This window comes from Oncorhynchus gorbuscha, linkage group LG25 (genome assembly GCF_021184085.1).
Source record: "Oncorhynchus gorbuscha isolate QuinsamMale2020 ecotype Even-year linkage group LG25, OgorEven_v1.0, whole genome shotgun sequence".
Lineage (NCBI taxonomy): Eukaryota > Metazoa > Chordata > Actinopteri > Salmoniformes > Salmonidae > Oncorhynchus > Oncorhynchus gorbuscha.
In genome coordinates this window covers 31164873-31191174 of record NC_060197.1, presented here as the reverse complement: position 1 = coordinate 31191174, position 26302 = coordinate 31164873, and the positions used below count along the sequence as shown (strand labels likewise).

General features: G+C 46.2%; 1 protein-coding gene across 1 annotated transcript in view; it reads left to right on the top strand.

Moving 5' to 3' along the window:
- Window positions 1-26302, top strand: part of LOC124013823 (chromodomain-helicase-DNA-binding protein 3-like) — a 30278-nt gene that overhangs the window by 2327 nt on the left and 1649 nt on the right. The window contains 38 exon segments of the mRNA XM_046328379.1: window positions 588-721; window positions 872-1051; window positions 1154-1278; window positions 1502-1748; window positions 1751-1790; window positions 1908-2086; window positions 2233-2365; window positions 2769-2950; window positions 3144-3416; window positions 3493-3696; window positions 4039-4256; window positions 4339-4470; window positions 4621-4717; window positions 4908-5099; window positions 5466-5666; window positions 5885-6022; window positions 6169-6290; window positions 6501-6674; window positions 6969-7110; window positions 7471-7602; window positions 7778-7895; window positions 8028-8152; window positions 8527-8758; window positions 10020-10189; window positions 10436-10613; window positions 10948-11013; window positions 11510-11598; window positions 11780-11913; window positions 12136-12280; window positions 12756-12954; window positions 13280-13446; window positions 13557-13923; window positions 14106-14243; window positions 14727-14835; window positions 15264-15396; window positions 17220-17415; window positions 19171-19334; window positions 19860-19986. Of these exon segments, the coding sequence (XP_046184335.1) occupies window positions 588-721; window positions 872-1051; window positions 1154-1278; window positions 1502-1748; window positions 1751-1790; window positions 1908-2086; window positions 2233-2365; window positions 2769-2950; window positions 3144-3416; window positions 3493-3696; window positions 4039-4256; window positions 4339-4470; window positions 4621-4717; window positions 4908-5099; window positions 5466-5666; window positions 5885-6022; window positions 6169-6290; window positions 6501-6674; window positions 6969-7110; window positions 7471-7602; window positions 7778-7895; window positions 8028-8152; window positions 8527-8758; window positions 10020-10189; window positions 10436-10613; window positions 10948-11013; window positions 11510-11598; window positions 11780-11913; window positions 12136-12280; window positions 12756-12954; window positions 13280-13446; window positions 13557-13923; window positions 14106-14243; window positions 14727-14835; window positions 15264-15396; window positions 17220-17415; window positions 19171-19334; window positions 19860-19986 (6102 nt within the window).

Below are 26302 nucleotides of genomic sequence, written 5' to 3'. Positions count from 1 at the left end.
GGGTTGAAAGACTCATTTGGAAGTCCCTTGAAAACTCACTAACACATCCTCAAAACATTCGGTGGTGTTGTCTTCGAAATAAAGCTATGACATGTTTGATTGGTTTCTATTTCCCCATTTGTTTATTGCAGGACAAATACAGTATAATGCTATGGTTATACATTTCTTATATGACAGCCTCAGTTTTAAAATACCACCATGAATACTATTATTGTGTGCTATACAACACTCATTGACATATAATGTCAATGTAGCCAGTTATGGCTTTGCTTTTCATTGAACTAATACCAAGCAGCTGTCAAATACACTTATCTGTCAAACACACTGACTGGAACTAATTGAACATTTGTCAGAATTCAGTCAAGGTAGAAAGTCATGTTAAGACACTAGTCCCTCCCATTTGACACATGTGGTGTCAATGCACACATCACAGCGGGATGGTGCGATGCTTCTCTTGTGCTTAATTGTGTTCAGAAGAGATTAGATTGACGATTCAAAGCCTTCAAAGAGGATTATAGTCAATATGATTTAGTCACAACTCGCTCTCTTTCTTTTCATCCACATCTCCTCTCTTCAACCTGCCGTAGAGGAAGAAGGGGGGGCATTGGACAGGGACAGTCTAGGGAGGAAGAAACGAGGGCCCAAGAAGAAGAAGGAGACAAAGAAGAAGGAGAAAGAGAAAGAAGGAAAACTCTCCAAAGCTAAAAAACGGAAAAAGATTGTAAGCTTCTCGGACATGACCATATCACTCCATCTATAACCATACTTTCTGATCACACTTCATTCTATTTTCATTGTCCCCCCCTTTTATGTTCTCTCTCTCTTTCTTTCTCTCTTTCCCTGTCTCCCCTCTTCTCCTATCCCCTCTCAGGACAGTGATGTAGAGAGGGACTCGGAGCGAGAGAGAGACTATGGAGAGAACTCTGACAGTGCAGCCAGCATCTTCGCTTGTGAGAAAAAGAAGAAGAAGAAACACAAGGAGAAGAAGGAGAAAAAAAAACAAAAGATGAAAAAAGACAATGGGGACAGCACGCAAGAGGAGACAATAAAGGTAAGGACATAACAAAAAAAGTGTTGTCATTGTTTTGCTTCTACTTGGCCTCACTCTGATGGCTCAAGTCTAGTGCTCTGATTGGTTGTTTCTTTCCACCAGCCAATAGAACAGAAGACGTCGGCCCAGCTGGCTAAAGACTGGGGTCTGGAGGATGTGGATCATACCTTCACTGAAGATGACTACCGCACACTCACCAACTACAAAGCCTTTAGCCAGTCTATGAGGTACTGTGGAGATGTCACGCAGCTGACTCTATTTAACTTGAAAACAGACAGGGCCGGTGGCAGAATGTTTAGCCTAGAAACATGTAGCTTATTGCGCCTCGTTCTCAGTCAAAGGGGACAAGTTACTGAGTTATTGATTGAGGTTAGATTCCTAACGTAATCATTTAGCTTCCCTTCTCCCCCTACTCCTCTTCTTCCTCATCTTCCTCTTCGCACCTCGCAGGCCCATGATCGCCAAGAAGAACCCTAAGATCCCCATGTCCAAGATGATGACCATCCTGGGGGTCAAGTGGAGGGAGTTCAGTTCCAACAACCCCTTCAAGGGCTCAGGTGCTGCGGCCGTGGCAGCTGCAGCCGCGGCCGCCGCCATTGCCGTCGCCGAGCAGGTCTCCGCATCAACCGCTTCCCCATCCCCGGAGCCCCCACCGCCCCCGGAAGCAGCCCCAAACCCCCCGGCTGGCCCCCCCAGCCGCCGCCCCCGCTCCGCAAGGCCAAGACCAAAGAGGGCAAAGGTTAGAAAAAGAGGAGGGTGGAGGAGTCTATTGTCATAGTATGTGTACAGTAGCAGGGTTTGAATTGCAATGGGTTTGGTCCTAACCAAATGCCCCGGTCCTCTCACTGTTTTTCAGGCCCTGGATATAAGAAGAGTCGCAGTAAGAGTCCTCGTGTTCTGGCTGAGAGGAAGAAGGCGGTGGCAGCGGCTGCAGCAGCAGCAGTAGCGGCGGCAGCAGCAGCGAAGGCCAAGAAGATGGCTCCCATACGCATAAAACTAGGGCCTCTAGGCAACAAGAGGAAGAAGAGCAGCTCTGTGAGTTTCACTATGCTATGTAATGTATATGGATGTATAGATGTGCTGTGTGGGCTACTGTCTGTGGGAGCATGCAGGTGTGTGAGAGTCGACAGATTTGACTGTGCTTCTCTATCTCGCTCTCTCCCTCCCTCCCTTCCTCTCAGAGTGGGGATGATGTTGAGGAGGAAGATTCGGAGCAGGAGGACTCCAGTGTCCACAGCTCCTCGGTCCGCTCCGACAGCTCGCCCCGCGTCAAGAAGAACAAAAGAGGACGGCCCGCCAAGAAGAAGAAGAAAAGTAAACTAATCTATTCTAATCTGGTGTCTCCCAATCACTCCCTCACTATCTCTTTCCCTCTCTTCTCTATCTCTCGTCCTCTCTCCCGGGTCTGTCTCTCTCTGCCTCATCTCTAGAACCTAAAAGGGTTCTTTGTCTGTCCCTATAGGAGAACCCTTTGAATAACCCTTTTTGGTTCCAGGTAGAACCCTTTTGAGTTCTACCTGGAACCAAAAAGGGTTCTCCTATGGGGACAGCCGAAGAACACTTTTGGAACCGTTTTTTTCTAAGAGTGTACCTTGCGTCTCTCTCCCGCTTATCTTTCTCTCTCTCTATGGTCTCTCTTTCTCCACAACATCTCTCCCTCTATCTCCCTCACATTGTTATACTCCCTAATTTTCTCCCCCACCCCTCTCTCTGTCAGTGTTGGGTGAGGGTGATGTGGAGGTGGATGGTTATGAGACAGACCACCAGGACTACTGTGAGGTCTGCCAGCAGGGAGGGGAGATTATTCTGTGTGACACCTGTCCCAGAGCCTACCACCTGGTCTGTCTGGAGCCTGAGCTGGAGAAGGCCCCCGAGGGCAAGTGGAGCTGCCCCCATTGTGTGAGTTACTGTAATGCTCAAAATTGGTTGTAATCATCACATCTGCGGTTGATTTATATTATTGTATGGAATAATATATTACCATTTCGCACCATATACACACTATTCCTTTAAGTGCTCCTCCACCTATTCATTCTCCATGGTCTCATTCTCCTCTCATGTCCTGCTCCTCTCCTCTTCTCCTCTCCTGCAGGAGAAAGAGGGGATCCAGTGGGAAGCGAAGGATGAGGACTTTGAGGAGTTTGAGGAGGAGAGTGAGGACATGGTGGTACCAGAAGTACCTGGGGTTGGACTGCTGGTAGGACTGGAGGAAGAGGAGGATGAGCACATGGAGTTCTGCAGGGTCTGTAAGGATGGGGGGGAACTATTATGCTGCGACACCTGTCCCTCCTCCTACCACATCCACTGTCTCAACCCGCCCCTGCCTGAGATCCCCAACGGAGAGTGGCTGTGTCCGCGCTGCACTGTAAGTTATGTTTGTTTGTTTCTACTTTGTGTGGAGCGCTTTGATTCTATTCTTCATTTTCGTCTTCTTCCCCCAGTGTCCTGCCATCAAAGGCAGGGTACAGAGGATCCTCCACTGGCGATGGGGCGAGCCTCCCGATCCTGTACCCGTGCCCCCCGCCCCCGATTCTCCCCCTGATGTTCCCCCGCCACCCCCCATGAAGGGCAGGGCCGAGAGAGAGTTCTTTGTCAAGCTGGCCGGACAGTCCTACTGGCACTGTACCTGGATCACTGAACTACAGGTGTGTGTGTGTGTGTGTGTGTGTGTGTGTGTGTGTGTGTGTGTGTGTGTGTGTGTGTGTGTGTGTGTGTGTGTGTGTGTGTGTGTGTGTGTGTGTGTGTGTGTGTGTGTGTGTGTGTGTGTGTGTGTGTGTGTGTGTGTGAGAGAGAGAGAGAGAGAGAGAGAGAGAGAGAGGAGAGAGGGAGAGAGTGAAACAGTTGGAGAAGAGACTGATGAGATAATATGAACAGCTGAAACGCTTGGCATGCAAGTGTGTCTACCACCCGTATTTCTTGCCTTCCTTGTTGTCATTGAACACATTCTCTCTATTCCTCTCCTCTTTTTCATCTCTCTATCCGTCTAGCTGGAGATCTTCCACTCGGTAATGTTCCGTAACTACCAGAGGAAGACAGATATGGACGAGCCTCCCAGTCTGGACTATGGGTCGGGGGGAGAGGAGGAGAGTGTTAAGAGTGAGAAGAGGAGGCTGAAAGACCCCGACTATGCTGCCCTGGATGACAAGTTCTATAAATACGGCATCAAGCCTGAATGGATGATGGTCCACCGCATCATCAATCACAGGTACGTGTGTGTGTGCGTGCGTTTGCTAGTTTATTGATTGGTATGTCTGCAGTTGAGGCCGTAATGTGTGTGTTTTTCCCAGTGTGGACAAGAAGGGGATTTACCACTACCTGGTCAAGTGGAGAGACCTGACCTACGACCAGTGCACATGGGAGAGAGACAATCTGGAAATGCCAGAGTTTGTCATCCACAAGGCCAACTACTGGGCACACAGGTACTAGACTACTGTACTGGCCAACTGGCATCCATGTTGGCACCAAACACTAAAACATTCAAACTGTCTCAAACCAAGTTTGCCCAACTCTGTAGGCTATTGTATATGGCTCAAGGACACTGGATTTGATAGGTTGATTGATTGATTCAGGGATGAGGTGATGAAGGAGGCCCCAGACATGCCGAGGAGGATGAGGAGCATGAGGATGGAGGAGAGCGAAGACCCACACAGATCACCTGTCAACGACGTGAGTTCTGATGAGCTCACTCACTCTGTAACAGCCACATCTATTGGTCGTCATTCTGGTCGCCAATCAACGAACACTTCCAAGTCAAAACTCTACTATCCTTCTTTACTTGTATGCCAATTATGTTGGTCTCATTTTTTCCCCCTTAAATCAATATCCAGCCTACTCATTCCTTGTATTTATCTTCCAGCCTACGATAAAGTACGAGGAGCAGCCAGACTTTGTGACGGCGACGGGGGGCACTCTGCACCTGTACCAGCTGGAGGGGCTCAACTGGCTGCGTTTCAGCTGGGCACAGGGCACTGACACCATCCTGGCAGACGAGATGGGGCTGGGCAAGACTATCCAGACCATCGTCTTCCTCTACTCACTCTTTAAAGAGGTAGGACACCACTGTCAGGTGGCTCTGTGTACTATGTACACCTGTATTTGGTATTGCCAGTGCTTCTAGCGCCTTCTAGTTCTTGTTAGGGATTATAGTCCTGTGTGGCTCAGTTTGTAGAGCATGGCACTTGCAATGCCAGGTTTGTGGGTTTGATTCCCATGGGGGGACCAGTACAAAGAAGGTATGAAAATATTTGCACTCACTACTGTACGTCACTCTGGATAAGAATGACTAAAATGTAAATTGCAATGCAAATTCCTTAACATATTCAGCTCTATTCTATGCATTATCAATGGGTCTTTCAGCATCACAGTCACCATTGGAAATATGGTCCATCTCTTCTCTTTCCTTCCCCCCACAAAGGGCCACACCCGTGGCCCGTTCCTGGTGAGTGCCCCCCTCTCCACCATCATTAACTGGGAGAGAGAGTTTGAGATGTGGGCCCCGGACTTCTACGTGGTGACCTACACAGGGGACAAGGACAGCAGAGCAATCATCAGAGAGAACGAGCTGACCTTTGACGACACGGCCATTAGGGGAGGGAAGAAAGCCTTCAAACTGAGGGTGAGGAAGGAGGGGACGGACGGAGGGAGGGAGGAGAGGAACGACAAGAATGATAGAAAAGATATGAGAGATTGCTGCAATCCTGTGTATCCTTTTATTACGACCTCGACTAATCTCAGCATCTCCTTCCCCCTCCTCCTTCCACTTCTCTCCCAATACTATCTTCCCCCCCCACATACCCCTCTCGATCTCCCTCCCTCTCTTTCTCTCTTCTCCAGAGAGAAGCCCCAATAAAGTTCCATGTCCTGTTGACCTCCTATGAGCTGGTGACGATAGACCAGACCTCCCTGAAGTCTATAGACTGGGCCTGTCTAGTGGTGGACGAAGCCCATCGCCTCAAGAACAATCAGAGCAAGGTTGGCTCCCTCTGTTTGTGTGTGTGAGTGTGTGTGTGTATGTGTGTGCACTGTATAGAACCTTACTGAATTTCCTCTTCAAAGGCAATAAAAGTCCAATCAATCAATGAATTATTGCCTGCGATTTCTCTTCTCTCCCTGGTCAGTTCTTCAGACGTCTGAATGACTATAAGATTGACCACAAGCTGCTGCTGACTGGTACTCCTCTCCAGAACAACCTGGAGGAGCTGTTCCACCTGCTCAACTTCCTCACTCCCAACCGCTTCAAGTAGGGCCAGCCTCACGCGCACACATTCACACATAGAACCACGTACACATAACATATTTAGACTGATACACACTTGGACGTGCTGTATGTATAGACGCGCACACTCGAGGAAACTGGCTAACAGACATAACCAGTCACACATCTCTACCTCTACTTACATGTTTTCAACTCTCCCTGCCTCCTTCCCCCCTCACCACCCTCTCTCTGTAGTAACCTGGAGGGGTTCCTGGAGGAGTTTGCCGACATCTCCAAGGAGGACCAGATCCAGAAGCTACATGACCTGCTGGGCCCACACATGTTGAGGAGGCTGAAGGCTGACGTCTTCAAGAACATGCCGGCCAAGACAGAGCTCATCGTACGAGTGGAACTCAGTCCCATGCAGAAGTAAGGGTTGTAGGGAGGGAGGGAGGTTAGGGAGGGAGGGAAGGGAAGGGGTAAGGAAGGATGAGAGGACAGGAAAAGAGAGAGGTAGTGATGCATGGAGGGAGGGAGGGCAGGAATAGAGAGAGGTAGTGATGAAAGAAAGGTCATGAAAGAGTGAGGGAAGAGGAGAGGGAAGGTGAATAGTGTGGTAGATGGAGAGATGGAAAAAAACAGAGAGAGGGAGTATTTGACTAGTTAATCATAAAAACAATCACACTCTAACTGTGCTAGTCTCAATTGATGTATTTTTAACAGGAAATACTACAAGTTGATTCTGACGAGGAACTTTGAGGCTCTGAACTCGAAAGGAGGAGGTAACCAGGTGTCTCTACTCAACATCATGATGGACCTGAAGAAGTGTGCCAACCACCCCTACCTCTTCCCTGTTGCCTCCATGGTAACTATCGTCATAATTATTTATAGCATTTATGTTACAGGAATACTGTATCAACATTTTCCACTGTAAGACTGTAATTCACCTCTGAATTGCAGTACAGTGACACCTTCTGGTAGATTTGAGTATTATAGCTACAAATATATAGAGCCTATTACAGTCCAGGGGGGAAATCTAGCAATATGCATGAATGTAAATATGTCCAAACATAGATGTTTATGAAATATAAAAAGTTTATATTCTTTAAGTTATTTATCAGATGACCTTGTCCGGTGATTTAAAATAAGCAAGTTCAGTAAAGAATCTATATCTGTTTATATGTCATCACATGGACACGGTGTGTTGTCTTTACCGTGGTATTAGGAAGCCCGTAAGACTGCAAGCGGAGCGTACGAGGGCACGGACCTCACAAAAGCTTCTGGGAAACTGACTCTTCTGCAAAAGATGATGAGAAAACTGAAGGACCAAGGTCACCGCGTGCTCGTCTTCTCACAGGTTGGTACGCACGCACGCACGCACGCACGCACGCACGCACGCACGCACGCACGCACACGCACACACACACACACACACACACACACACACACACACACACGGGCACTGTTAGCACTTCCGTAACCATTTCGCTGTTCTCTCTCTCTCCTCCCCGTCTCTCCTCCCTCTCTGGTAGATGACTAAGATGTTGGACCTGTTGGAGGACTTCCTGGACTTTGAGGGTTATAAGTACGAGAGGATCGATGGAGGAGTCACAGGGGCTCTGAGACAGGAGGCCATAGACCGGTTCAATGGTGAGGGAGACACTCAGAGTCTAAGGGCTCTAGAAACAAAAGCCACGCCTTTAGATGAAAGGGACCTTTTTAGTTTTTTTGTGAGATTTGGGTGTGTGTAATACAAGTCCACCCTCCCTCTATCTCTCTCAGCTCCTGGTGCGCCTCAGTTCTGTTTCCTGCTGTCCACCAGGGCAGGGGGTTTGGGTATTAACCTGGCTACAGCTGATACCGTCTTCATCTTCGACTCAGACTGGAACCCCCACAATGACATCCAGGTAGAATGTCTGCCATTCACTGCCATTCTATAGCCCACAATGCACTCAGAGCTGTCATTAATCTACATTTCCATCAATGGAAACAAGTCTTGACAGCATTCTTGTATCAAATCAAGCCATGTTTATTTGTCATATGCACAGGATACATATGTACTTGCAGGTTCCCTCTCGACAATGCAACAACAATAAGAAATAATACAAATATTTTGAAAAGCTTGTATGTTTTTTTTACGCCATTTTGTTTTCCGTTTTCTTTTTCCGTCTTATCTCTTCTCTACCCCTCTCTGTCTCACCCCCCTCTACTTCTTTCAATCTCCCTTGTCCCACCCTGCTGTCTCACTCCTCCCTCCCCCTCTACCCTCCCTCCCCCACAGGCGTTCAGTCGCGCCCACCGCATCGGGCAGGCCAACAAGGTGATGATATACCGCTTCGTGACCCGTGCCAGTGTGGAGGAGCGCATCACCCAGGTGGCCAAGAGGAAGATGATGTTGACCCACCTCGTGGTACGGCCCGGCCTGGGCTCCAAGGCTGGATCCATGTCCAAACAGGAGCTGGACGACATCCTCAAGTTTGGCACCGAGGAGCTGTTCAAGGACGAGATTGAATGTGAGTTATTGTCAAGCATTTTGTGGCACCTGTTGATGTGGGATGGAGGGAGGATAGGAGAAAAGGGGAAGGATAGCAATAGCAGGAGGAGGATGGAGGGAGGATAGGAGAAAGGGGGAAGGATAGCAATAGCAGGAGGAGGATGGAGGGATATCAAATGCGAGGATAGGAGGCAGAGAGCTTAATATGAGAGGTTCTTTAGGTACTTAATATGAGGGGTTCTTTAGGGACTAGAGGGGTTCTTTAGGGACTTAATATGAGAGACTTAATATGGAGGGATTCAGGGACTTAATAGGGACTTAATATGAGGGGTTCTTTAGAGGGGTTCTTTAGGGACTTAATATGAGGGTTCTTTAGGGACTTAATATGAGGGTTCTTTAGGGACTTAATATGAGGGTTCTTTAGGACTTAATATGAGGGGTTCTTTAGGGACTTAATATGAGGGGTTCTTTAGGGACTTAATATGAGAGGTTAATATGAGGGGTTCTTTAGGGACTTAATATGAGGGTTCTTTAGGTTTAATTGAGGGAGGGACTTAATATGAGGGGTTCTTTAGGGACTTAATATGAGAGGTTCTTTAGGTACTTAATATGATACTTAATATGGGGTTCTTTAGGGACTTAATATGAGGGGTTCTTTAGGGACTTAATATGAGAGGTTCTTTAGGTACTTAATATGAGAGGTTCTTTAGGGACTTAATATGAGGGGTTTTAGGTACTTAATAGAGGAGGTACTTAATATGAGGGGTTCTTTAGGGACTTAATATGAGAGGTTCTTTAGGGACTTAATATGAGGGTTCTTTAGGGACTTAATATGAGGGTTCTTTAGGGACTTAATATGAGGGGTGCTTTAGGGACTTAATATGAGGGGGACTTCTTTGAGGGAGGGACTTAATATGAGGGGTTCTTTAGGGACTTAATATGAGGGGTTCTTTAGGGACTTAATATGAGGGTTCTTTAGGGACTTAATATGAGGGGTTCTTTAGGGACTTAATATGAGGGGTTCTTTAGAGACTTAATATGAGGGGTTCTTTAGGGACTTAATATGAGGGGTTCTTTAGGGACTTAATATGAGGGGTTCTTTAGGGACTTAATATGAGGGGGTCTTTAGTGACTACACTTTCCTTTTTGGGGTTGTTACATACATCTGTATATGGAATGATTTTAGTCACATCTTCATCCTTGTTTCATCACCGTTTCCTATTCCCCCAAAGTCCTCTCACCACCACGTATGTCAACCCTCTCTCCCCTACGGTGTCCAGCGGGAGACAACAGGGACGATGAGGGCAGTGTGATCCACTACGACAGCTCGGCCATCGAGAGGTTGCTGGACCGGAGCCAGGACGCTACGGATGACACGGACATGCAGAACATGAACGAATACCTGAGCTCCTTCAAAGTGGCCCGATACATGGTCCGAGAGGAGGATAAGGTGAGAGGGGGAGGGAGGGAGGGATGGAGAGAGAGAAGTGATAACATTGCTGTTTCAGATTACAACTTTTTGTACGCTTGCATCTATACAGAAATATTATATGGCACGTTGGTGTATTTTTGTTCCTCTTATGCTAATCTAAGCCGTTAACACTTTCCATTGAACTATAGGAGAGTTTGTAAGTAGATTATATCACATTGGTTATGTGTAAACTGTTCTTCCATGTGCTTGCATGTGTGTGTCCAGATTGAGGAGGTGGAGCGTGAGATCATTAAGCAGGAGGAGTGTGTGGACCCAGAATACTGGGAGAAGCTGCTGAGACATCACTATGAGCAACAACAGGAGGACCTGGCTAGTAAACTGGGCAAGGGCAAGAGGAACCGCAAGCCTGTCAACTACAACGACGCAGCACAGGAGGACCAAGGTAGGTAGTTGGGAACCGTCAGTCGTGGTTGTCACTGAGATGGGTGTAGGTGCATCACTATGGCAACCTGGGGCATTCTGAATAACTTTTTTGTTGTTGATAGACTTTGTGTCAGGTCCATGTATTGGTTCATTCATGGTTGATAAAAGGATGTTGTGCTCTTTGTTAGATTTAGATATTTTCATACACGGTCATTGTGCAATACGTTAGCTAATGCTAAAGTAATGCTGAAGCTTTGTTAAAGTATTGCTAGTAGTAGCTGCATGGGGATACTGGGCCTAGCCTGTTGACGGTACACCATGTGCTGTTTCAGACTGGCATACTGGTATTTCAGATAACCAGTCCGAGTACTCTGTGGGCTCCGAGGAGGAGGATGAAGACTTCGACGAGAGACCAGAAGGTAGGCCAAAGTACACAAGGCACAACACATTTGGAATGAAGCCTTCTCTGTTGAATGTGTTGTGATAGATTCTTTTATTCTCACATTTAGTGTTTAGATTTTGAAGGAGAGACTAGATTGATACTATGTCTGCTTTACTAGTACCCGTGCTTGACATTGGCAGCAGCCCAACGGAGCTGACTACTGGCACCTCAAATGACCTACTGCTTGAGCTCCCGTTCTTCTTATAGAATATTAGCTCCAAAGTATTGTGGAGCTACTGCACCTAAATTCTGTATAAACAGTACCGGCATCCAAACCTATTTCAGTCCAAGTCAACTGGTACCGTAAGTACTACGCTGGTTACCAGCCACTCTCCTGACTTCTCCTCCTCCTCTCTCTCTCTCTCTCTCTCTCTCTCTCTCTCTCTCTCTCTCTCTCTCTCTCTCTCTCTCTCTCTCTCTCTCTCTCTCTCTCTCTCTCTCTCGCTCTACCTGAATTCTCTCTCTCGCTCCAGGTTCTCGCAGACAGTCCCGCCGCCAGATGAGGAACGAGAGAGACAAGCCGTTGCCCCCCCTGTTGGCCAGAGTGGCCGGCAACCTGGAGGTTAGACAAAATAACCTTCTGTTCTGCTGTGTATGGGTTATGACGTCCTTATGAAGTACCTTTCACCTGGGCACCACTCTCTCGCCGTCCCCCCTCTCATGGCTTATGAACTGCATATGAATGCAACGTGTATGGGTTGTGAATGTGTTATAACGTCCTTATGTCCCCTCTAACCCTCTAGGTGTTGGGCTTCAACACGCGCCAGCGGAAGGCCTTCCTAAACGCGGTGATGCGTTGGGGCATGCCCGCCCAGGACGCCTTCTCCTGCCAGTGGCTGGTCAGAGACCTGAGGGGCAAGAGCGAGAAGGAGTTCAAGTGAGTGGAGAGGAACTGTGATTGTTTGCGTCACCGGCTACAGTATGAGCTTACACTGAGATATTCACACTGCATTGTAGTCGCTGGTCCCTCTTTGTTTGCTGTTTTTCGAAAACCTTTTTCTCCCCCCCCCCCCCCCCCTCTCCCTTTTCTGCTCTCCTACTGCCTCTCTGTGCCTGGTTCCTCTCTCTCCCTCACTTCTCTCTCCTCTTTCTCTTTCAGGGCGTATGTGTCTCTGTTCATGCGTCACCTGTGTGAGCCCGTGGCCGACGGCGCCGAGACGTTCGCCGACGGCGTGCCGAGGGAGGGCCTGTGCCGTCAGCCCGTGCTGACCCGCATCGGGGTCATGTCCCTGGTCAAGAAGAAGGTCAGGAGGCAAAGTCTATCCTAGCAACCACAATGCTAAACTAACAGGCTAGCTAGTTACATTTCAACCAACAGCAACTGTTGTTGTTTTTTAAAGCACAGCTGTCACCCATTCAGACCTGTCAGACCAGAATCGAACAAAGGAAATCATATGAGTAAATAGAGATATTTTACAGTCATTTGACCTCTTTCCTCTCCACTAAGATTTTCCCAGGCTGTGACTTCCTCGTGACATAAAGATACATCAATGAAAAGCCACAGAAATTAGAGCCCATTTTTCCCAGGGAAAGAGACTGTTGGCTAGAGTAGAATTAGAACAGAATAGTACAGAAAATAACAGTATAGGACAGTACAGAACAGAACAGAACAGCACAGAACAGCACAGTACAGTACAGAATAGAATACTTTATTGCCTGTCAACAATGATTGACAGCTGCTTGGTCCTGTCTCTGAACCCTCCCCTCCTTTCTCCTCAGATCCAGGAGTTTGAGCACATCAACGGGCGGTGGAGTCTCCCAGAGCTGAAGCCAGAGATGAAGCCTGAGGCTCTGAGGCCAGAGGTCAGTGTGTCTTCCTCCTCCAGAGCCTCCTCCCCTGGAGGGACCATGAAGACTGCTACGCCCACCCCTGACCCCAGCTGTACCTCAGACAACACCCCCTGCACCTCCAAACCAGGTGGGTGAACAAAGTACACACATGCATACACACGCACACACACACACACACACACACACACACACACACACACACACACACACACACACACACACACACACACACACACACACACACACACACACACACACACACACACACACACACACACACACACACACACACACACACACACACACACACGTAGGCAAGCGCGCAGCTCAAACATATCCAGCAGGGGGCACTCCAAATCTGACCGTGATAACTGTGTGTGTGTGTACATGTGTGTGTGTAATATGTGTGTGTGTGAGCGAGGGATGACCCTCTGCCTGTGTGCTGTGTTCAGCTACCCCTGCTCCCTCAGAGAAACTAGAGAAGAACGGGAAAGACGGAGAGAAGGAGGAGGGAGAGAAGGAGGAGGGTAAGGCCCCGTCTGAGCCAGAGAAAGATGGAGAGAAAGAGACGGAAGGGGGTAAAGCGGTAGAGGGCAACAGGAGCGCAGATCCTGACGTGGTGAGAGATTGAATGCTGTTAATTACACAGTTCACAGTCTTAATGCATCTTACACACAGTTAGTTATACCAACGACTGTCACTGAACACTATGCTTTGTCTTGTCCCCAGCCTCCAATCCCTACGAAAGAAGCTCCGCAAGACTTATCCCCTAGTACAACAACAGACAGGGAAGAGAGTGGTACAAAAGAGGAGGGGAAAGAAACAAAAACGACGGACACCCCTCCGGCCCCAGTGGAGGAGAAGAAAGGAGAAGAGGAGAGTACGGAGGGCGCACCGGGAAGAACAACTAAACAAGGGTCGGCGGTCAAAGATGAGAAACCAGGTAGTGTAACGCTCTTACCTGGCGAGAAGATTGAGGAGGAGAAGGGGAGAGAGAAGGAGAACGACAATGGGAGCGAGGAAGCCCCTGTTGCCACAGAAGCATCAGACAACAAGGAGAAGATGGACAGACAGCTACCCTCTGACGTGATGAAAGGTGAGTGACCTCACCTGTCTGTACATCCGTCCATCCGTCTGTACCTGTCTGCTAGTTAGTCAGTTCGTTAGTTAGTGACTCACTGACTAGTCACTGGTAGATAGATATAGGTACACTCTTAGGTATATTTCAATGGCATCCACTGATCTAAAGGAACTCGCTTGTGTTCTTCTTGGTCACAGAGGAAGTAAAAGGTGAAAAGGATGCTGGGAAAGAAGTGGCGAAGGAGGAGGTTGCCAAAGACACCTTGCCGAAACCCCCCATCATCCCACCCGAGCGACGGCGCTTCATGTTCAACATCGCTGACGGGGGCTTCACGGGTAAACGACCCCTATCATTTGACCCCTGTCATATCTGATACTGTGTGTTAGAGCTGTGGCAGAACTTACTCTATATCAAGGGTTGTTTCAACATTCATTCAATGTTATGTTGATATTCACCCACACTGAGCTCCACACACAGGGATTTAGTATCATGGGTTGCTTTAGCATGAGGGTTTTAACATTGACACAACGTTGTGTTGACTTTTTCCTATAGAGGTCCAGAACACCCTCAGTCAGTATCACAGGTTGTTATAACATTAATAGAATATTATATTGACTTTACCCTGCAGAGATGCACACACTGTGACAGAACACACGTTGTTCATTTAACAGTAAAACAACAAAATGTTGACGTTATAACATTGACATTATGCTGACATTGTCCCCCTGCGGAGCTGCACACGCTGTGGCAGAACTCACAGGTTGTTTTAACATGGTTATAACTTTGACACAAAGTTATGCTAACGTTTCACCCTGCAGAGCTTCATACGCTGTGGCAGAACGAGGAGCGGGCGGCCATCTCTTCTGGGAAGATGAATGAGATCTGGCACCGGCGGCACGACTTCTGGCTGCTGGCGGGAATCGTTCTGTATCCTTGACGGCGGTTGCCAAGGAGACGGTCTTGTCGTGTTTATTTATTGATCTTGCTGCGGCAGGGGCTTCTTGTTAGAAGTCAACAAGTCCATCCACTGATGCCTTTGTGTAGCAGAGAAGTATTAGATTGTGTCTGAAGAGAGCTACACACGGACTAGAGATTGGAAGTCCATTCTGTTTGTTCTATTTCTGTGACTTTCACTAGAATTCCCAATCCTGAATCTAACCCTAGCCCTCCTAACACAAGAAACACAATAAAGATCTGAAAGAATTCGATAGGAATAAGCTTGATGATGATAGCCCCATTCATAGGCTTAGTAGAAGTTGTTCTAAAATACTTATTACTACTGACAAGCTAGATGTTTGTTTGGGATTTGCCAATGATGTATTGAGCTTGTATGACCCTTGACCTTTCTGTATCAGTCATGGGTACGCGAGGTGGCAGGACATCCAGAACGACCCCCAGTTCGCCATTGTCAACGAGCCCTTCAAGTCGCAGGCCAACAAGGGCAACTTCCTGGAGATGAAGAACAAGTTCCTGGCCCGCCGCTTCAAGGTATGACACCACATGGCGTGACATAAAATGACATAACCTGACATGACATAGCATGACATGACATTGCATAGCAGTGTAACATGGCATAGGATACATAGCGTTGAATAACTAAAAGGCCAGGAAACTCTCTGGGCCCTACACATCACATCACATGACATATTATAACATAACCATCACTTAACTATGACACCACACAACCATGACACAGACAAGATGAACACAATTCAGGACATACAGTGAGCTCCAAAAGTATTGGGACAGTGACATTTTGTTTTTTGTTGTTTTGGCTCTGTACTCCAGGACTTTGGATTTGAAATGAAACAATGACTATGAGGTTCATGTGCAGACTGTCAGCTTACATTTTAGAGTATTTTCATCCATATCGGGTGAACCGTTTTGAAATTATAACACTTTTTGTACATAGTCCCGCCATTTTAGTGGACCAAAAGTATTGGGACAAAATCAGTTAAATGTGTATTAATGTAGTAAAAAGTTAAGTATTTGGTCCCACATTCATAGCATAGCCAAAAGAAATGCTAACCTTGTCATTGTAATGGTGAGTCTTTAGCATGTGTTGGGGGTATGATATTTGTGCGTCTATATCTTTCACTCATCATTCTTCACGAGTCATTCAGGATGATCCATAGTCATGGTAGCTTCCACATTAATGTAGAAGTGTTTAGAAACATTCTATTCTTATTTACAATAAAAGTGACTCCAACATGACACAATACCTTACCATTCATTTCTATTGGGCTCAAAATGATCTGAAACTCAACCAAAACAAACAGCAAATGCATCCGACAAATGTGTAGAGTCACACGCTTGATGTAGTCATTGCGTGCTATGAATACGGGACCAAATAACTTTTACTACTTCAATACACATATAAGTGGGGCGGTAGGTAGCCTAGTGATTGGAGTGTTGGGCCAGTAACCGAAAGGTCGCTAGATCGAATCCCCGAGCTGACAAGGTAAATATCTGTCATTCTGCCCCAGAATAAGGCAGTTAACCCACTGTTCCTAGGCCATCATTGTAAATAACAATTGGTTCTTAACTGATTTGCCTAGTTAAATAAAAAAATAAGTGAGTTTGGTCCCATAATATGGGGGGACTATGTACAAAAAGTGTTAGAATTTCAAAACAGTTCACCCGATATGGATGAAAATACCCTCAAATTATAGATGATTGTCTGCACATGAACCTTATAGTCATTTTATCCTTTCAAATTCAAAGTGCTGAAGTAAAGAGCCAGAGAAATGTGTCACAGTCCCAATACTTTTGGAGCTCACTGTATTTCAGTACAGTTCAATATCTAACACATCTGTTTGAAAGATGTAAGTCTGAGACGCTATGAATGACAGATATTGAATTGACAGACAGATACCAGGGTGGTATTGCTGACCGGTGCGTTTGTGAAATGACACTCATCCTGTTTTTGATGGCCTCACATGTTTCATGCCCTGACCTCAACATCCTCATTCTCACTTTCACACAATGATTGGTGGCTAAAATAACACTGTAAATATGAATATTTTGTATAGAATTTCTCCCCACATCATTTGTCTTTCTCTGACTCATTCGTCTCTCCTCCTCCTCATGCCATCCTCACATTCGGTTTATCTCTCCCCTTTCTTCCAATGTTTCTCGAACATCTTCCTCATTGCGATTCAGATAAATGAAACTCAATAAAACTTTCTTCCCATGAAATGCAGTACACACTGTACATGTTGGCCAGTGAACACACATGTCAAGAAGCAGACAAGTTTTAGGACAATCCTTGATGAAAGAACTGACTCACCCCCCCTCTCCCCTCCCCCCAGTTATTAGAGCAGGCCCTGGTGATCGAGGAGCAGCTGAGGAGGGCAGCCTACCTGAATATGACCCAGGACCCGGTCCACCCCGCCATGGCCCTGAACGCCCGCTTCGCCGAGGTGGAGTGTTTGGCTGAGTCCCACCAGCACCTCAGCAAGGAGTCCCTGGCCGGGAACAAACCTGCCAACGCAGTGCTGCACAAGGGTGAGGGACACACCCACACACACACACACACACACACACACACACACACACACACACACACACACACACACACACACACACACACACACACACACACACACACACACACACACACACACACACACACACACACACACACACACACACACACACACACACACACACACAAAATCTCCCTCCCCTTTCTGTGTGTGTGTGTCTGTACGCATTTATATCAGAAGTAAAGATAAAGAAACAATCTCCCAGACTACATCTTTCCAACGTTCTTTGACCTGAATCTGTCAGCAGACCAGGCCTCACAGAGCTGCTGCTGCTGCCAGAAGCTAACATTTCACAATATCAACTTCAGGATAGAGTTACGATCTCAGTTACCAGACTTCTTTGTTAGTTCAGAAAATGTCCTCATCCGATCTCTGACGAGTTGGTATGTTTGTATTGTTCATTTGAAAGGACAACATACTGGCTTGACTTTTTCAGTATTCTACAACGGTCCTGAAAGATAGAGATACGTTCATACAAAATGTGCCATGTCGGTTTCGTGACATTAAACGAAAATGAGCGTTCAATATTGTAGTGCTTCAGTGGGGGCAGGCTTTAGTGGGAGAATGATAGAGTACGTAGTTGATGGTTAATACTAACACACCAATAGCTGCTTGGAATGGTTAACAGTAATTTAATGATCTAATAGCTGCTTGGAATGGTTAACAGTAATTTAATGATCTAATCGCTGCTTGGAATGATTAACAGTAATTTAATGATCTAATAGCTGCTTGGAATGGTTAACAGTAATTTAATGATCTAATAGCTGCTTGGAATGGTTAACAGTAATTTAATGATCTAATAGCTGCTTGGAATGATTAACAGTAATTTAATGATCTAATAGCTGCTTGGAATGGTTAAGAGTAATTTACTGATCTAATAGCTGCTTGGAATGATTAACAGTAATTTACTGATCTAATAGCTTCTTGGAATGGTTAACAGTAATTTAATGATCTAATAGCTGCTTGGAATGGTTAACAGTAATTTACTGATCTAATAGCTGCTTGGAATGGTTAACAGTAATTTACTGATCTAATAGCTGCTTGGAATGGTTAACAGTAATTTACTGATCTAATAGCTGCTTGGAATGGTTAACAGTAATTTACTGATCTAATAGCTGCTTGGAATGGTTAACAGTAATTTACTGATCTAATAGCTGCTTGGAATGGTTAACAGTAATTTACTGATCTAATAGCTGCTTGGCATGGTTAACAGTAATTTACTGATCTAATAGCTGCTTGGCATGGTTAACAGTAATTTACTGATCTAATAGCTGCTTGGCATGGTTAACAGTAATTTACTGATCTAATAGCTGCTTGGAATGGTTAACAGTAATTTACTGATCTAATAGCTGCTTGGCATGGTTAACAGTAATTTACTGATCTAATAGCTGCTTGGAATGGTTAACAGTAATTTACTGATCTAATAGCTGCTTGGCATGGTTAACAGTAATTTACTGATCTAATAGCTGCTTGGAATGGTTAACTGTAATTTACTGATCTAATAGCTGCTTGGCATGGTTAACAGTAATTTACTGATCTAATAGCTGCTTGGAATGGTTAACAGTAATTTACTGATCTAATAGCTGCTTGGAATGGTTAACAGTAATTTACTGATCTAATAGCTGCTTGGAATGGTTAACAGTAATTTACTGATCTAATAGCTGCTTGGAATGGCTAATGGAATGAATTGACCGTTGAGTTGTTGTAATTTCAGTGCTGAACCAGTTGGAGGAGCTGCTGAGTGACATGAAGGCTGACGTGACGCGGCTCCCTGCCACACTGTCCCGAGTCCCGCCCATCGCCGCACGCCTGCAGATGTCAGAGAGGAGCATCCTCAGCAGACTAGCCAGCAAGGGTACCGACACACACACTCCCCCGGTAAGTAGACTGAGTACACACGCACGCATACACACACAGTAACGCAAGCTCGCGCACACGCATACACACAAACTACCTGTGATCACACAAAGACACATACAGTGCCTTGCGAAAGTATTCGGCCCCCTTGAACTTTGCGACCTTTTGCAACATTTTAGGCTTCAAACATAAAGATATAAAACTGTATTTTTTTTAGAGTTTGCTGCACTGAAAGTAAAGGGGCTGAATAATTTTGCACGCCCAATTTTTCAGTTTTTGATTTGTTAAAAAAGTTTGAAATATCCAATAAATGTCGTTCCACTTCATGATTGTGTCCCACTTGTTGTTGATTCTTCACAAAAAATACAGTTTTATATCTTTATGTTTGAAGCCTGAAATGTGGCACAAGGTCGCAAAGTTCAAGGGGGCCGAATACTTTCGCAAGGCACTGTTATATACACACACACACACACAAACACTCAGGCTTCTTTTTGATTTCGATCGATCATCAAATTGACAGTCTGTCCCCGCTCCCTCTCCCTCCAGACCATCCCTCCAGGACCCTACGCCACTCCTCAGAACTTTGGACCCGCCTTCACCCCCGCCCCCCCGGGAGTCTTACCCATGGGAGGGGCCAACTACAGCCAGATGCCCCCTGGATCTTTCGTATCAGGTCAGTGGCTACACTGTGCTGTAACACCCATTCACTGAAAAGGGCTTTCCAAAACTACTAATGAATGATTCCATGTTCCTATCAGTTAGAAGTTTTTTTATGGATTGCTGTGGATTGCTGTGTGTGTGTGTGTGTGTGTGTGTGTGTGTGTGTGTGTGTGTGTGTGTGTGTGTGTGTGTGTGTGTGTGTGTGTGTGTGTGTGTGTGTGTGTGTGTGTGTGTGTGTGTGTGTGTGTGTGTGTGTGTGTGTGTGTGTGTGTGTGTGTGTGTGCTCGTTCCAAGTAGGGTGTCTGTGCAGTCCAAGCAGAGAAGACAAATCCATTTAGCTTAAGCTGCAGTATCCCTGAGAGTATGTATTATACCAGTGTATTGCACTATATTTATGTTGACATAGACCTAATGAGGTAGGGTTTAGAATGCATTGGCTTCTGGCTCTGGCATCTTGGGACAGATGGGTCAAATCTGGGGAATGTAGCATCTTTATATGGTCACACATTTTGTAGTGAGATATTTGTGCCCGTTGCTATATAGATCATTATGGTGAGGTTAATGCTTCTAGGCCTTTTTACACTGCCTTGTTCTTAGCCCCGGGCTAAGACTGGTCCTGGGCTAGCTTATCCTTTGTGTCACACAAGCATTTGTTAGCCCTGGGCTGAGCTTTTGCCATGGGCTAAGGATTCACACTTGTATTCCAAAGCCCTGGGATAACGGAGAAACACAACACGCGACCAACATTCTATCTCTGCAGCGCGACCAATTTTATAAGGATTAAGGCATTTATTAACATATTCATTTCCCTCTTGCTTCTAGCCTAGCGTTTTATTTCCAACAGTGACGGTTTGTATAAACCTTGCTGTCTCCCTTTCCAACCTTCGGAAACATTTTTTTCTCACTTGAAATGCGATCTTGCTCTGTATAGAGAATGCTGTGCAGGGAAGACACATCGACTTTTCTGATCCAGGCAAAATCATCCAACAATATTATTTTCATGGAAAGCTATATACAATTAAACGTCAATATTAAACCTATGAAAACAGACGGAAATGGAGCGTTTGCTGCCCTTCCAGCTGCAGAGGTTGTGGCTTCAGAGGCCAGCTAAATGAAACTGGGCACAGATGTCAATTCAAACGTCTATTCCACGTTGGGTCAACGTCATTTCATGAAAATAACGTGGAAACAACGTTGATTCAACCCATGTGTGCCCAGTGGGAAGACGTTGGCCAGCCTGCCTAGCAACCGTTTTTGTTTCTGAACGGATGAAAGTATTTCCGTTTTTTTTCTTGTCCTCAGATGGAAAGATGTAATAGTATAAATGTACTTATCAAAATAGAGTGCAAGAACACATCACAGGCATCACAAGCATATGCAAATGAAGAGAAAGTGCAGCCTTTGTGATTGGACAGTGACAATTCTATCCATTATTCCCCACCCCGTTTCACACGGGCTATTTTGGCACCGTGTTTCTGGTGCTAGCCCACTTTAGAACGTACATGTGTGAATACTCGATTAGCCCCGAGCTAAGATGTCTCTTAGCCCAGTGTTATATCGCAGTGTGAACGTGTCTAGGTAGTGTGTAGTAGTCACTGTTTTTTTTGTCAAATGGCACGGTGAGATTACTCCCTGGTTTGTAACGTCCTTCTAAGCACTATTTATTGAAGAAAACTGAGTTGAGAAAGTCCTCTCATCTGTCATGACTCGATAAACCCTGGCAATGCCGGAGACACTTAGATCAGTGAGATCCACTTTGTCTTTGTTTTCGTTGCTGTTAGTGGTGTCAGGTTCACTGCTGGTCACAATCTCTGATGTGAATATGTTTTGTCACTTTGGGGCGGAACCCTCGGAACTGGAATGATGTCATTCTGTTTCTATGGTGAATCCTTCCACTTAAGTTGAACTTTCACTTAGTCATGCATTGATGTCAATATTGGGAGATTTGAAAATTCTACTTGGTGTGGAAGTTAAAGATTTGCCCTTTTATCTTTTCAATTGTTGAAAACCCTACAAACGGTTTTTCTATTAGCTATTCTGAACCAAGCTTGTATATCAATATGAAGGTGTCCAGTACATTGGAACACCAAAAAACATTTTGGAAGATTATTTGCAGTTGTTGATTTTTCCTCCTAAAGTTTTTTTTCTACTCATTGGCATAATTAAAATATTCTAAACTCTCCACCTTTTTTTGTGGGGGGGGGGGGGGATCTCATTGTCTAGCTATTTCAGTCGTTTTTAAGTCCACTCCAACTGCCAACTATTTGTTTTCCCCTCCATTTAGTTTGGCTACAGCAGATGTTGACCAGATACGTCTGCTCTGGAGTGTGTAACAGAACTCTAACAGAGATGCAGAGATATTTGGTAAACCTGATACTCCCCACTGGTATTCCTCTGTATTGGCCTGGCTGATCCAGGGTGCTGTGGTCCAGTCCGTCTGTAGTGTGGACCTGCATTCCTACATCTTGATTTATGTATTTGCAGTGGGACCCATCAGTCTAAGACATAGCATTCTGGGAGATTTCTTTTTTCTTTTTCCGAAAATGTGCCCGTTAGTTCATTTCATACCGCGTCGCGGTGCCAAGATGTAATTCGGTCTCCAGGGACTTTGTACAAAGGTATTTTAAGAGGACACCAAACCACACAGAAGTTGCTTGTGTAAACTCCTTGTTGTGACTTGTGAACCAGAACTCTCTGAGGCTTGGCTGAACAGAACGCTGGGCTTGAACGCTGGTGTTCAGAAATAGTCGCTAGATCACACATCGTCTGTCTTTTCTCTGTGGGTGTTGAGCCTGAGTGGACCGTGCTGAGATGAACGCTAAGCAGCTGAACACACAGACAGTCTGAACGAATGAATGCGCTCTCTGGGTAGAGCTATAAATATTTGGTATATGGGGGTGCGTTGGGTTTGTTGTCTTGATTAGGGTAGCTCTGGTTGGTGACCCCTTTTTAGAGAAAAGGAAGAGAGGGAGAGAGAGGGGGGGAGAGGAAGAGGAGAGAGAAGAGCAGAGGGGGAGAGAGAGCGCAGGAAATGATAGGAGAGGGAGAAAGATGAGAGAGTGGGGAGAGAAGAGAGACAGAGAGGAGTGTGGAGGAGAGGAGCGGAGGGAGAGAGTGAGGAAAAACAGTGAATGGAAAAAGCTAACACTTCTATGACCTCATAATAACCTGATAATAACCTCACTTCAACAGTCTGGTCACCTCATCCCAGTCCTGAGTACGCAAAGCTGCTGCTGCGTCAAAATAAACAACTTCTGTCTGCCCTGCATCTTTTCTCACTGTGTAACTGTAGCTAACCTCGGTGAACTCCAAGCAAAATGTAATGGCATTTCAACACACCTGAATTGTGAGAACACAAACTTTCAACAACATTGACTGTCCCTCAAAATGGGTTGCCCTTTGGGAAGTGTAACAATGATGTTGTGGTTTTTGTTGTTTCCATGACACCTCGAGGAAGCTGACCCTCAGTAGTGGAGTTTTGAGGGCCAGACTGCCTGAACTGACTGACTGTCGCTCGTGTTACCATGGCGTTGCTGGGGTGTTGCCGTGGCGTTGACGTGGTGACCCCTACCTCTCCCTCCCAGTCCCACCCAGTCTCTACAGCTCTGCCGCTTGTCTGCCCCCACAGAAGCCCCAGAAGTCCCGGGTGGCGGCGGCGCCGGCTTCCTGAAGACCAAGGAGCACGACATCATGCAGAGGCAGCGCGTGGTCGACCTGTGGAAGGACGGCAAATCAGAGGGGTCCATCGGGCAGGAGCTGAGGATGCCTAAGTCCACGGTGCACAGCATCATCGTCAAGTACCGCCTCAGTAACACCGTGGAGAACCTGCCCCGCAACGGACGGCCCAAGAAACCCTGAGGATGGAGGGATGGAGAGATGGAGGGAGAGGTGGAGAAGCACAGAGAGAGACAGAATCCAAAAGAAGAGACGGCACTTTGCAGTAAAGCATGGACGATGGATAGTGAGAGAGAGAGGGAGGTGGAGGGAGGCAGGGAGAAAGAGAGAGAGAATCCAAAAGGCACTGCTTTGAAGTAAAACATGGACAATTTATAGTGAGAGGAAGGTGAATTGTCTGGCCAAAAAATAGAGGGGGAAAGAGGGAAGGAAAGAAGGAAAGAGGCCCGTAAGCTGACTCTGGGGGAGAAGTGTTGGCAGAGAGAAAAAGGCAACGAGGAAAAAATAGCAAGAGTATGTTAATGTAATCAAGAGAGAAGGGTTTCAAGAATGTAGGTATGAGCAGCTGAAAGAGAGAAACATGCAAAGAAAGGGGAGATTTGTTCTTTTTCATTCCTCCTTCTCTGCGTCAGACAAATCTACTGGCCCGTTTCTAATCCTTCTCTCTCCCGTTCTGCCCCAACGTTTCCCCTCCGGAATCGTTCTTTATCCGACGGCTGAGTGAACGACTCCGCACTTCGGCTCTGCACTCCTTCATTCCTCCACAATCCCTCTCTCAGTCCTGCACTCCTCATCCTCCCTCTCTCTTACACACACACACACACACACACACACACACCACACACACACACACACACACACACACACACACACACACACACACACACAGCAGACCTTGCACACAACATTACCGAAACCTACTAAGACTGGTCTCTCTCTGTACTACCCTCCTCTGTTCATTACAAGGCACTGCAATGCAAATGCAAGCCAAAATGGACCATGCTGGATATTCTCATTACAACCCCAAAAAATTAGAATGAGGGAAAATTGTCCCTGAACTGAATCACCCCTTGGCATTCCAGATTCCAGGCCCAACCAACCGTAAAGCAGCACAGGTGTAGAAACAAAAGTACTTCCTGTTTTTATATTGTTGTCGTCGTAATGAACCAATCAACATGAGATGTGAAGAGGACAGTGACCAATGGGAAGAGTGCTGGGCGTAGGGACCTGTATTCTTTGTACTGTATTGGCCAATCATACTTACTGTAGCACCTTTATATGGGGTCACTTTATCTTGATGGACGTAAGAAGGAAACGCAGGCAATAGGGGGTCTGGTATTGGGACGACGATGTGGTGTAGTGTCATGAAGTGTGTATGTGTGAAAAAAATGCTCAGCTGGCGTTTCCTGTACCTCAAAGCACAAATCGTGGCTTGACTTGTCGGACCAAATTCTTTAATGGAATGACATTACAAAAAGATTCGATTGGATCTGCAAAAGGGAAAGTGATATTGTACAGGACATGCCTGTGCGCACACACACACACACACACACAAGCTCATGCATGTGCGAAAGTGTTGGCATACACACGTGGGAATACACACTCATACACACACAAAAACAACTCTGATAGAGTAATTGTGGACATTCTTGTTATGCTAAGTCAAGCTGCAAGTCTGTCTCTCCAGGACTCCTCTTGTCCAAAATGGACAACTATGTCTACAAAACATCTGCTGCCTGCTCTCATTTTCATTGCCAGGTCTTCTCCTCCTCCTCCTTCTCTTTCTGGTTTTCATTTCTCTCCGAGGTGAATGATAGACTGCACCACGGCATTGGATGTTTAGAGAATCAGGCCCACAAAGTCTTGACTGTCAGTGCTCTCTCACCATCTCTCTCTCTCTCTCTCTCTCTCTCTCTCTCTCTCTCTCTCTCTCTCTCTCTCTCTCTCTCTCTCTCTCTCTCTCTCTCTCTCCTCTATCTCTCTGTCTCTCTCTCCCTCTCTCTCACCTTATCTCACTCTCTCTCTCTCTCTCTCTCTCTCTCTCTCTCTCTCTCTCTCTCTCTCTCTCTCTCTCTCTCTCTCTCTCTCTCTCTCTCTCTCTCTCTCTCTATCTCTCTTTCTATCTCTCCCTCTCTCTCACCTTATATTTCTCTCTTTCTTTCTCTCTCTCTCTCTCTCTCTCTCTCTCTCTCTCTCTCTCTCTCTCTCTCTCTCTCTCTCTCTCTCTCTCTCTCTCTCTCTCTCTCTCTATCTCTCTTTCTATCTCTCCCTCTCTCTCACCTTATATTTCTCTCTCTCTCTCTCTCTCTCTCTCTCTCTCTCTCTCTCTCTCTCTCTCTCTCTCTCTCTCTCTCTCTCTCTCTCTCTCTCTCTCTCTCTCTCTCTCTCTCTCTCTCTCTCTCTCTCTCTCTCTCCCTCTTTCTCTCTGATAGGCAAGAAAGAGCTGCTCGAACAAAGGAAACAGGTAGAGCAGAATGAACGAGGGATTAGACTACACTCCTGAGAAGGGAGAGAGAGGGAGGGAAAAAGAGAGGGAGATGAGTCAGAGTGAAGAGTTGAAAGTGTTGGATGAGTGCACGGGGTGACTTTGGAGTCAGAGAGAGAGAGAGAGGGAGAGTGAGAGAGGAGAGAGAGATTGGATTGGTTTTGAGTGA